The 12,584-nt window shown below is 50.5% G+C and overlaps 1 protein-coding gene across 1 annotated transcript in view; it reads right to left on the reverse strand.

Moving 5' to 3' along the window:
• HSPA12A (heat shock protein family A (Hsp70) member 12A) overlaps window positions 1-12,584 on the reverse strand; it is a 113,965-nt gene that overhangs the window by 87,580 nt on the left and 13,801 nt on the right. The window contains exon 2 of the mRNA XM_079793567.1: window positions 11,457-11,544. Coding sequence (XP_079649693.1) covers window positions 11,457-11,544 — 88 coding nt within the window. The remainder of the gene's footprint in view (window positions 1-11,456; window positions 11,545-12,584) is intronic.

The following is a 12,584-nucleotide window of genomic DNA, read 5'->3' on the forward strand; positions in this document are numbered from 1 at the left end:
TTAAGGTAGCTCGACTCCTATTTTAAAACTGTAGTTGAGCAGTTCTTTAATGCCTGGATCGGTTTTGCTGCTGAGATATCGAAACATTGCGGAGACGCAGCCCATTTTATTTTCCTGAACCAGGATGGGAAATTCATGCACACCTGAGGACACAGGAACATTGTTTAAAATCACAACGGATTTCAAGGACAATGTACACAAGGGGAGAGAATGAAAACGCTGGCCGGTTTGATCGGGGTGGGGGGGTGGGGGGGGTGGGGTGGGGGGTGGGGGGAGAGATACCAACCTGCGTTTGTCCTTGAAACATACATTCACCTGTCACTGATCAACGATGCCCGTTTGCTGCCGTGCGCCTGTAAAAGCATTCCCGCTGACTGCAAACGGCTCCGTGTATGTGACTGTTTACATAATTACACAGCGAACATTGCAGTCTTTCGGATTTAATGCATGTTTTAACAAGCCCTTCCACTACGGCACAGGCTTCTATAATCAAATCTTTCTTTCCAATTAAAGCACAATTAGAAACGGTATCTCAGTGTCACTGTTACACTCTGCCGAAGGAAAATATTCAAGGATCGCTTGGCAGAAAACCTGAGCTCACCCAAGACACCTGACATTAAATGCCACCTCAGACCACCAGGGAGGGCAGGGTGCCCAGGATGTGGGCCTCGGGTCCTGCGTGAGAGACACAGACCTTTATCCTGGGGCCCCGACTTGGGGCTTGACCGAAGGCAGCGGATGACAGCCCAGAGCGGCCTACAGAGCTTGAAGATGTCTGTGACGCTGAGCTTGACCTCCAGTTGCCAGCACACGTGTCATGGGCCAGAAGTGGTGGGCAAATGGCTACCAGAGAGATCTCCATCTGGCCTTGGCATTTGAGACAGCATGATGGGATTCCTGGTGGGGTCACCTAATCTCACCGCTTCATTGTGGCGATGTAAAACAGGGGCTCCCAGAAGATACATGGTTTGCCAAAGGCCACATGTTCATCATTTTGTCAAACAGAGCATCTACCACCCCCAACTTAAGGACCATCATCTCGTTAGAGCAGATATGCAAAGGGGTGCTAGCTCACAGAGCTCAGGGCAGCCTTCAGGAAAGATGGTTCTGACCCGGCAGAACACCTCAGGAACAAAAAATATATTCACACCAAACCCCTGGAACCTCTGAGTGTTATCATATCTGGAAAAGGAGTCTTTGCAGATGTAATAAAGTTAAGGATCTTGAGTTGAGGAGATCATCCTGGATTATCCAGGTGGATCCTAAACTCCATGACAAGTGTCTTTAGGAGAGACCCAGAGAAGGTGAGGTAAGGATGGAGGTAGAGATTGGAGTGATGCAGGCACAAGCCAGGCCTGCCAGGAGCCACAGGAAGCCACAGGGAGAGCCCAGGAAGGATGCTTCCTGGAGCCCCAGGGGCACCGTGGCCCTGCCCACACCTTGATTTTGAACGCCTGGCCACCAGAACTGGGTACAGTAAGTTTCTGCTGCGTTGAGCCACGGGTACATGGTCATTTGTCACAGCAGCCACAGAAAACGAATGCAACTGGCCCAATGCAGAGGCCACCTGCCTGCTCTGCTCCCTGCCCAGGGAGACCGTTGGGGACTGAGTTTGTGTCCCCGGAAATGCACATGTTGAAACCCCAGTCCCCAATGTCATGGTCCCTGAGGGTGGGGCCTTGGGAGGAGGCATGAGGGGATGGGTGGCATCGCAGGGGATGAAGAGACCAGAGCTCTCTTTCTGCCACGTGAGGACACAGTGAGAAGCAGGCAGTTTGCAACCAGAAGAGGGTTCTCACCAGAACTCGATCAAGCTGATCGCTGACTTCCAGCTGGACTGTGGGAACAGGTTTCTCTTATCGGTAAGCCACTCAGTTTACGGCACTTTGTTATCAGCCCCAGCTAAGACAGAGATATACATCCCCAGCTAAGACAGAGATATACATCCCCAGCTAAGACAGAGATACACAGCCCCAGCTAAGACAGAGATACACAGCCCCAGCTAAGACAGAGATACACAGCCCCAGCTAAGACAGAGATATACAGCCCCAGCTAAGACAGAGATATACAGCCCCAGCTAAGACAGAGATACACAGCCCCAGCTAAGACAGAGATATACAGCCCCAGCTAAGACAGAGATACACAGCCCCAGCTAAGACAGAGATATGCAGCCCCAGCTAAGACAGAGACTGACCCACCAAACAGTCAATGGCCAACTCTGGCCTCTGGCTGGGCTCCATGCAGGAAGTGGAGGGAGAGGAGAGAGGTGAGAGGTGAAGTCTCTGGCTCCCCTCCTGGGGTCCTGTGTGGCTGTGCCCCTCAGCCTTATGGTCACCGCTCCTCTCCGGGCAGCCCGCCTGCCCCCCGGACTCTCTGCTCCGGGGTCCCAGTGCGGACTCCCTCCTCTGGCCCATGTCAGCCTTGCTGGCCTAGCCTTGGTCCTACCTAAAGCCCTGCCACACCTTGGGAAACTGCCTGTTTATCAAACATCCTCGAGTAAATCAAGCTGAGCACGCCGTGTGAAAGCTGCCAGGACCCGGAGGATTATGGTTCCTGGAGCAGTGGCTCTTCCATGGCCTCATGACTCCTAGGAGGCCACTGGGTCGTCACCATTTCTCTGTGACACAGGCAGGGGTGAGGGTGTGACTTTCCCACTTTGCCCCGAGGGAAGCGAGGCTCGCGGTGGTGAACTGAATTTATGACGTTGGTGCTGGTGCTGGAAATCTGGAGCAGAGCGCGGATCCCAGTGCAGCCCTCACCCCCACTTCCAGCTCTGTCCTGAGCTGCAGGCCAGGGGGCAGGTCCGGGGTCCCCAGGCTGCCAAAGCCTCCTTGGTCACTGCCAAGGCAGACGTCACTAGTCAGTCATGATACGCTGTCAAACGGAGGCTGGACTTGGTCCTGGGACCTCTCCCAACACAGTTCCCCAGGAGGCCCCAGGATCAGCCGGAATGGGTGGGTAAGTGGCACTTCCTGCTGGTCCTCAGGCCTTCCTGTCCCGCTGGCCGTGCCCTCCACGGTTGCCTGGAGGACAGACCTTCCTAAAGCAGTTTCCCAGCCCCCAGTCCTGTGGGTTCCAAGGCAGTAAGACAGTGTCTCTCTCTGTGGGGAGAGAGTGCAGGTCTGCTCCACCGACGTTAGCCATGCTGATGACACGATCACAACGGTCATGGTCACGATCATGTGTTTAGCGCACACGTCGGCAACAGGGGACTGCCTCAGAAGAAACGCATCAGTTCTGGGCTTTGCAGGAGTCATGGGTCACAGATTTGCTGGCCGGAGTCTTGGAAGGCAAAGGCTCTCCAGCGCCTCTCCAGGCCTGGCCTGCTCCTGCCTCTGCTCTGGAGGTCCCTCCCTCTCCTGCAGAAAGGGGATTGGTGAGGAGAGGCAGAAAGGTACTCGCCCTGCCTGATGCTTCCTCTTGGGCATTAACAGAACTGGGGGAAACGGGAAAAGGGAGGCCTCCAGAGAGACAAGGGGCAGCCACCTGGAACCCATCGTGGCAGGGACCTTCGCCTCACTGCAGAGGGCCCCTGGGCAGGGACCCGGTGGGTTGGTGTGGAGAAGTGGAAAGCAACCAAGACCATCCGGGAGGAAAATGTGTGCTCTGAGGGCGACGAAGGCGAATCTGCAGTCGTGAGCTGTCCTGTGTCAGAAACGAGGGGACATCTTTTGTTTTGTTTTCCTCTGATTACTGAGTGGCATGCCCAAAACTTGACTGCGTGGCCGCATGCTTAACACCATTGGTTCACCCTGCCTGGATGCTCCCTGAAGCCCCTCCCAGCTCCCACCATCTATTCTTCTGAAACATTTGTATCATCTGGCCCTTGATAGGAACGACTGGCTATGTAAGCCCCCCAAACCGTTGTTCTCCCTGCTCAGCCTGCACCTCCAGCGGCAGGGACGCCTGGCCCGGGCAGCCCCACACACAGAGTGGAGGATGTTGGCCACATGCCAGGCCACATGATGCTCCATGCCCTCTCAACCTGTTCTCAGAGGCCCTGGAGTTTTCAATAGCACCAACCCCTGACTTCACAGTGCCCACACCATCGCACTAAAGCAGCCAGCATAAAAGGTGCATCTTGCTCACAGCTCGGAAGCCTAGCTCGAATGGCCTGCATGGTCATGGGCTCCAAGAGACTCTGCCGCTCACAGCAAATGGGGGTTTCCCTCTCTTCAGAATGATGTAAGCCTTTCTAATGAGAAATGCCAAGTTTAAGGTTCTTGAATCCTCCAGTTTTGGGTACATGGATTCAAAGACTCCTTTTGATGCCAAAGGTTATAAATTGCTTCGAACTATCCATTTGCTCAGCTATTTTATTGCAACTGAATTTTAAATATATATCTACCTAATAAAAGAGTAACGTGCTAATTGACCGTACCTTTGCGATGCTCACCAGCCAATGAGGAGTGAGTATGCAAATTAATCCAACAAAGATGGCGGGTTAATTTGCATACGCAGGTGCTGAGCGGCCGGAGATGGGGCGGGATGCAGGCGTTCCGCACCACCCCAGCTGCTCCGGGCCTCTGGGCAGTGTGAGAAGGCAGAAAGGCGGCTCCATGCTGGAGCAGAAAGGCTGCTCTGGCCAGAGCTAAGGCGATGCCAGCAGCCAGGGGAACGAAGGCCCATTCTTGCATGAATTTGGGCCACTAGTGTGTGTGTGTATGTGTGTGTGTGTGTGTGTGTATATATATATATATATATATATATATATTTTTTTTTTTTTTTTCAGAGAGCGGCTGCCCCCTGCATTCCCCACACTGGGAATGGAGCCCACAACCCAGGCATGTACCCTGACCAGGAATTGAACCACTGACCTCCTGGTTCATAGATTGATGTTCTACCCCTGAGCCATATCGGCCAGGCATGAGCTTATTTTTCTGATGGGAAACACAATCCTTGGACAACCAGTTTAAAACAACTCCAAAACTGGTCAACAGGGGTGGGGTAGAGGGAGGAGGGGGAGGATCTAAAGAAAGCAAAATTGAAATACTGCTTGAGCAATGCAAGTCATGACATCCGTGTTTAATATGTCTCCTCCCTTGTGTACACCAACTGTGCTGCTGGATGTGGAAAATCAAATCTACAGTTTGCCAGAATCATCGAAACTGATAACGCTGACCTGCGTTCCAGAGTCAGGCAGGAATACTTTGTTACAGGAGGCCATCCCCTCTTCCCCATCCAGGTTTGTTTATTTCACATTGAATTACCTTTTTTTTTTTTTTGCCTAGGAATCTGGAATTGGAACTTGCACTGCTGGTGGCTTGTGATTTTCCCAGCTCTCTAGAAGCTTCTGAGATCTCATTTTTTCTCACAGAGGCTTTGTCTGTAGTGAATGAATGCTGGCTACAAAGTCGGCTGGCTTGCTTAAAACAATGGAGTTACAGAGACAACAGGGAAGAAGGTGCTGAGCGCTAACCCCGACACAGCATCTGCAGTCACCTCAGCGGAGCCACTCCTGACGCTGCAAGTTCAGGGACAGGTTGGTCTGCTCTTCACTCCCTCCCTGGCTGTGGCAGAGGAACCCAGTGGGGGTGCAGCACCCTCATAGCTACACGGAAGGATTCTGTCTAAGATTTCACTGTGCTCCGCCACTCCAGGTCTGTCAGGCTGCCGGCAGAATGCAGAAGGGGAGGACCGAATAGTTGGAATAGTTTAGGCTCATTCCTTCTTTCCCCCAACAAAACCTCTGCCTCCAAAATGGCAGTCATTCAAGATCATTTGCAGATGGCCATTTCTTAGCATTCCCAAGAGCCAGACAGCAATCATTCACCCTCCAAGTACACATGAAGGGACTCGGTTGGCTTCCACTCACCACTGTCTCCCCAGAACTTATCATGTGCCTGGCATCTAGGATGCACTTAGTAGGTATCAGCTGCATGAACAGATGAATGCACCATAACTGTTGTAAACTACAAGCTGACAGGCTAAGCAAGAGCTTTCTCAGAATCAGAACTGCCAACAGATGCAATGCGCTCCCCGAGTGTCCATGCCCCTCCCTTCACTGGATCTGGGCAAGCACGTGGGGTGTTGTGGCGCAGGTTAAAGCACCGCAGAGATGGCTGGATGGGATTTCCTTCCCTCCTGTTTTAAAATCTCATCAATAGTTCATGTACCCTGCACAAATCCTAAAAGGCCGGTAAGAAAAGTCAGTAAATGAAGTCATTCATAATCTCTCCACCAAGTGTGACAGTTAACACAGTTATGTCCTCGTGGACATTGGCTACGTCGCATTTCATTATATGGACAAATACTACTTTAATTAGTGTGGGATGACATAAATCTTTGTACATCTCCTAATGTTTAATCATAGCTCACATTTATTGGATTCTCCTAAAACCCAATGAGGTGGATACTTAACATCATTCACATTTCATATTACAGACCAGGAAACTGGGCTTGAGAGAAATCACGTAATTTTCTCAAGATCATAGACTAGCAAATGGCAAGGCCAGATTCAGATGCCAGTAATATGACTTCAAACTCATGCAAAGGTTTCACTGATGTTTGTTGAATGAATGAGTGAGTGAGTGAATGAATATGTGCTCAACTGCCTGCACTAGAAAAACTGAGCTTCTCTTAACTAGCTGGATGGTTCTTATCTACAAACTAGAGGCCCAGTGCATGAAATTCGTGCACTCGGGTGTGGGGGGGTCCCCTCAGCCCAGCCTGCACCTTCTTGCAGTCCGGGAGTCCTCGGGGGATGTCCGATTGACGGCTTAGGCCCACTCCCCTTAGCATTGCTGCAGAGGTGGGAGAGGCTCCCGCCACCTCCCCTGCACTCACCAGCGTGAGCCTGGCTTCTGGCTGAGCGGTGTTCCCCCTGTGGGAGTGCACTGACCACCAGGGGGCAGCTCCTGTGTTGAGCGTCTGTTCCCTGGTGGTCAGTGCACATCATAGTGACTGGTCATTCCACTGCTCAGTCGATTTGCATATTACCCCTTTATTATATAGGATGCTCTAAACCTTATGTCACTCATCTCTTCACAGGTCACTCTATGCCCATGCAAAAAACTGGATCGTTTTAACAACATAAAGAGCACTTCCTTGGCTCCAACTCCCACCAGCTGTTGGGAAAATCTTCCCCAAGGGGAGACTCAAATATCTCCTTGGGTGAGCCTACCCACAGCCTCCCAGGGTCCAGGCCAGCCCAGGGCCTGCACCGCTGCAGGCAGAGCCCACTCCCGTCACTTCCAGCCACCTGCCTCCCCAGCTCGCTAAGGCTAACGGGCCCTTGCAGCCGCTGAGATGCTTCTATGTCCACTTCCAAGGTGTGGAGCCACCTCCCACTGGTACAGACACTGCCATCGAGCAAGTGCCACGCACACGGCCAGCACCAGGCCCACCACCTCTGCTGGTGCGGCTGTCACATCGCTGGAGCTACTTGCTGCCCAAGTCAACACCTTGGCAAGCTGCCCTTTGGGCTCTCAGAGTGGGGAGGCCAATGTGGGAGCCAGGAGATGAGGGACAGATTGAGTGCAGGACATCATGAAGAACTCAATATGACCTTCTCCTCAGAATAAAGCTTCGTTCTGGACTCTCTTAGGATTTCCTGGGAAGTGACCTGGTCCCTCATGCAAACAGATTCCTGGAAAGCCCAACTCACTTTCTCAAGACTTTTCTCTAACTCCCACAGGGGCGAGTGAGGTCACGCTGGGCCCTGCCTCCCACAGCCCTCTCCTCCTGCGGGCTTGCAGGTGACCATGCGTCTTTCCTCTGCTACTCGGAGGCTGAGCACCACCCCCGAGTAGTGGCTCGTCTTTTAAAATTCACAGGACCTCACGTGATGCACTTGTGAGCCCACCTGGCCCTTGACTGTGCCCTAGTTCCCTTTCAGCCCTGTTTTCACAAGCACCGTTCTTGTTGCTTTATTCTATTACATCTGAAAGGCAGCGGGGTTGGGTGGTGGCTAACATGCACACTGGAGCCAGGCCGGCTCAGCTTGCCCTCCTCAACTCTCAAGCTGTTTGACCTTAATATGCAACTTGAGCCTCACAGTCCTCATGGTAAAGCGATATCTGCAGCAGTGCCTTCTTCACAGGATTAAGTGATATAACAAGCGAAAGCACTCACAGCTACCGGCACACAGAAGGCACTCCATGGAAGGGGACATTTATTATTGCAATTATTACTGTAATGGAGAAGAATGTGGGGTTCTGTAGGGGACACAAAAGAGAGGAAGGTCAATCTAGCCTGGGGGTGTCAGGAAAACTCTGGGGAGGAGGTGGCATAATGAATAAGCGCTTGTCAGTAGAACCAGGGGGAGAAAGAGCATTCTAAATGAGTTTGTTCAAAGGCCCTGAGGTATGAAACATCTTGGCAGGAGAGCTGCCAGTAGGTCAGCACAACTAGAGTAAGGGTTCAAGGTCAAAGAGAAGCCAGAGCCAGATCCCAAAGAACCGACCAAAAGCCTTGAACAACAGGAAGACAAAATCAGGTTTGTCTTTCAGAAGAATTTAGGTAATGTCCACCTGAACATAATTTTCCCTTCCCAGGGTCACCGTTATGATGATGGGTTATCACAAAACCACTGGAGTATATACACTGAGTGGCCAGATTATTATGTGTTCTGAGATCATAATAATCTGGCCACTCAGTGTATAATGCCAAAAAACACGGGACTTGGTGTAATTCACAGTTCTTTCCTCTGTTCACAAGTCTTCAAAAGTCTTTGTTTGTTTGTTTGTTTGAGTGTTAATGATGAACTGGCTTATTTTTCTAGGCTGGTTTAGTTGCTGCAAAAGCCTTCTTTACCAGTGGCATCTTCCAGATGGCTTTTAAATGCTCATCTTCCTAACCACAAGGAGAGTCGTAGGTGGCCCCTTCTGAGCATCGTAAGAGCCGGACACAATCATTTCCCCTCAGGGTACACAGGCAGTAGGCAGCTTGGGTCAGGACTGGGAGATGGAGGCGGCTGCGGGAGGCGGAGCCAACTTAGGGGTTAGTACTGGAACTGGAAGTGAAACATGTCCCAGGATAACAGCAGCATGAATAAAACAGTAAATAAAATTTTAAAAGTCACTGAAGAAGAAGAAAAAGAGCAGGCGCTGTGGTGTGAAAGGGAGGGACGAGATTGCAAAGAGTATCTTTCGATGGAATTTAATGACAAAGGAGGTCCCTGGAGGCAAAGTCTGAGACAGGCAACTAACCTGTTTGAATACAGATAGCTTCATCTGTTCACGTATCATCCATGAGGTCAGCCTATTAGCCTTGCGTTCGTTCTCTTTGGACATAAATATCCTGGGTGTTGAGAAACTAACTGGACACCCCAGAACCGCATGTGCTCTCCGGCCACGGAGGACTCAGGAGCAGGAAGGGCTCGCTGCTCCCGGCACCTGCAATGTGCCAGGAATTGTCCCAGGTGTGCTGATACACGCTGCCTCTAAACGGACCCTCCACGACACCCCTTTAATCAAATCAGCAGACATGCACAGTCTATTTCTCTGGCCCAATTTCCACTGTCCCATATTAGAGAAAACAGAGGCAGCAGGTGGGGAAAGATCATTGGGTGCGGAAAATAAAGCTAAAAACGTAGTTTCTGACACCATCACTTTAATCTCCCTCCTCCTTCTCAGAGCTGTAATCTTCGCCTCTCAGAGTCCTCACAAAACAAACATTGCTTTTTTATTTTAGATCATATTTTCCTTTTAACACAACATTTCCCCAAATGCCCATTGTATTAATCCTTGTCCTTCTTGTCTAACAGTCCCACCAACACCTTCAGTACGCGTATGTGTATTTGTGTGTGCGCGCGCGCACTCAAGTGCTGGTGTGTGGGATTCAGGCACAAAGACGGAGTGCCGTCAGCCCTGCAGGATCTGCCAGTACGTCGGCCAAATCCGAATTCTGGACACGGATGTCCCATCCCTGCCATGGGAGTGCCCCTGTGCGTTGTAGTTGCTGCAGCCTGGGGCTGCTGAGCACCAGGGGTATTTTGCTTGTTTTAAGTTGTTATAAAACAAAAACCAAGAAAAGTAGGGAGGAGGGGAAATAAGCTAATCATATCAACCCATCAGTTGGTACTCGAACTTAGCATGTGTTTCATAGTCAGCTGAGAAAGTCAAAGAGCGTTGTAGAAACACTTAAAGCAAAGTGGCAGGATTTCTATCAATCACTCTTTGTTTCTCAGACAGTAATTTTCTCCTGAAAAATCAAACCGACAATAAATTGTTTATTGAGCACCTAGAATGTGACAGGTACTCTAATGCCAATTGAATGTTATAGGATTTGTTTTCATTATTATCTTTTCTTCTTTAAAATATGTAAGGCCTTGATCAGGATGTGTTAGCTGTTTTCTCTTCCAACCATTTTATTATTACGAATGTCTTCAGAAGTTTAACACTTTGGTGGCTATGCAGAGTTTTCTGGGTCTTTATTGTTTTGTTTTGTTTCTACTATTGTTTTTTCACCTAAATTTTTCTTCTCCTACTCTCTGATTTTTATAGGGAGAAAAAAAATCTAGCATCTAGGTCTGAGACTACTCGAAATGTCTGGGCTGGGGATTGCTAATGACCTCCCAGAGACAACCCAAATTGCTGATTTAGCAAAGCCCATTCTTGACCTTGACACAAGGCAAGACAGGCAAAGGGGAAGGACTTGGGAGGGAGCCGTGAAAGAAAAAGGATCATAGAGGCGCTCAGATCTCCCCAGTCCCCTCCCCCATTCAGCAAACACCTGGCTGAGTTGGAAAACATGACCGGTCCAACCTTCCTATTGGCACCAATTGAAGCTGTCAGCTCTCGGCTTGTCACCAGTTGCACTGGGAGGCCCCGGGCAGCCACAAGAGCCCTAATTAGGCAGAAATGACACTTCTACAACTGACCTGCCAGGACCTTTGGCAAACCATTTAACATCATTAGTTAACATTTTTTAAAAGTGTGAATGTAAATGAACAGCCAGTGGCTTTCAATGGAGTTTGTCGGTGGCATCTCCCCCCTCCCTGCTCACTCTTTCTCTTTTTCCATGAATAGTCCACTTGTTTTCTCCAGAATTGGAGGGAGGCGCTGGGGGAGAAGGAAGAAGAGGACCAGTCCTCGGAGAGGAGAGACATGTCAAAGCACAAACAAGCGCAGAGGAGCGGAGAGGCCACCTCTGCCCGCCTCAGCCTGGGCCCAAACAGAGCCGAGCAGGGGACCAGGGTGTGCTCAGCAGGCCAGACTCACGTCAGGTCCCCCCCACCAGCCCCAGACAGCAGCAGTTCCAGGCTTTGGGTCAATGGGAAAGGACTTCATTTCCTGACCCCAGTGCCTCTGAAACACCCCTGTGCTCACACCTCCACCTACTTGTTGGCGTTCTGAACAAGCTGATGTTTCGCAGCTGTTTAGCCAACATCTCATGGGTGCTTAAGTCTCCGTGTACCCGTTGTAAAGGTGCCTAGTCCCTCTGTAAAGGAGTGATGGTCTAGGGATAACCATTTCAGATGGTTAGATACTTACAGAGATTAGTTCATTTCCTACCTGTAGCGGTTACCTCCCACCTCGAGTCGCACTTCATCTTGTTCTTCGATGTACACCCACAGAATTTATACACGCCAACACTCTCCATCTGTGGGGGAGGGGGGGAAGAGGGTCATTGTGAAAATGTCACTTTGTCTGTCTGTTTCCAAGCTGCTCTCAAATCCTGTGCCCATGCTGGGGGTAGAAGGTAGAAAGGTGTAGGTGGGCGGCCGAGGGGCCAGTTCCTGGCAGGCCTTTGCACATACCACCTACCTGCTTGCTGTGTGGCCCTGGACAGGTGGTTGGCCCTGAGTCTCTGATGTTTTCATAAGATAATGCCTTACTGCCCTAGCTGGTTTGGCTCAGTGGATAGAGCATCGGCCTGCGGACTGAAGGGTCCCAGGTTTGATTCCGGTCAAGGGCACATGCCCGGGGTTACAGGCTCGATCCCCAGTAGGGAGCATCATCAATCAGTGATTCTCTCTCATCATTGATGTTTCTATCTCTCCCTCTCCCTTCCTCTCTGAAATCAAAAAAGAAAATATATATATATATATATATATATATATATATATATATGTATTAAAGATAATGCCTTACTCCTTAAACTCAGAAAAAAAATAAATAAACGGGAGTATCATGATAACTGGAAAGCGAGCAAAGGTAAAGGAGTGTGGACCACTAAGAGCTGCCAAAATTGAGACTCTGTCCTCTTGCTTCCCAAGGCCCACTTGACAAAGCCACCACCCCACAGGCACATCCAGGCCCTCTGTGCAGGCCCGACTCCTGCTTATTCTCGAAGGACTGAGAATACGACAAAGGAAAGTGCAGGAGTGCAAAACAAGTTCCTAAACCCACGATTCCATGAGTCACTTAGCCTCTCTGCGGGGTCCCACACAGCAAGGGCGGAAGCGTATCTGGTCCCTCTCCGGATTTCTACAAGCCCTAAGAACCGTGGTGGGCGCACGGTAGATGTGCAATACATGTTTACTGAGTGGGAAAGCGATGCGGCCTGCAGCCCCGGGCTCAGGGCAGTCGGGATGTGTGCTTTGGGAAGGGCTCACATACTGGATTTGGAGAGTCTTACTTGTCTCTGAATTAAAGATGAGTAAGATCAAGCGGGCAGTTTGTGGTAGAGGATGCTTGTAA

This window comes from Cnephaeus nilssonii (assembly GCF_951640355.1).
Source record: "Cnephaeus nilssonii genome assembly, chromosome: 16".
In the NCBI taxonomy this organism is placed as follows: domain Eukaryota; kingdom Metazoa; phylum Chordata; class Mammalia; order Chiroptera; family Vespertilionidae; genus Cnephaeus; species Cnephaeus nilssonii.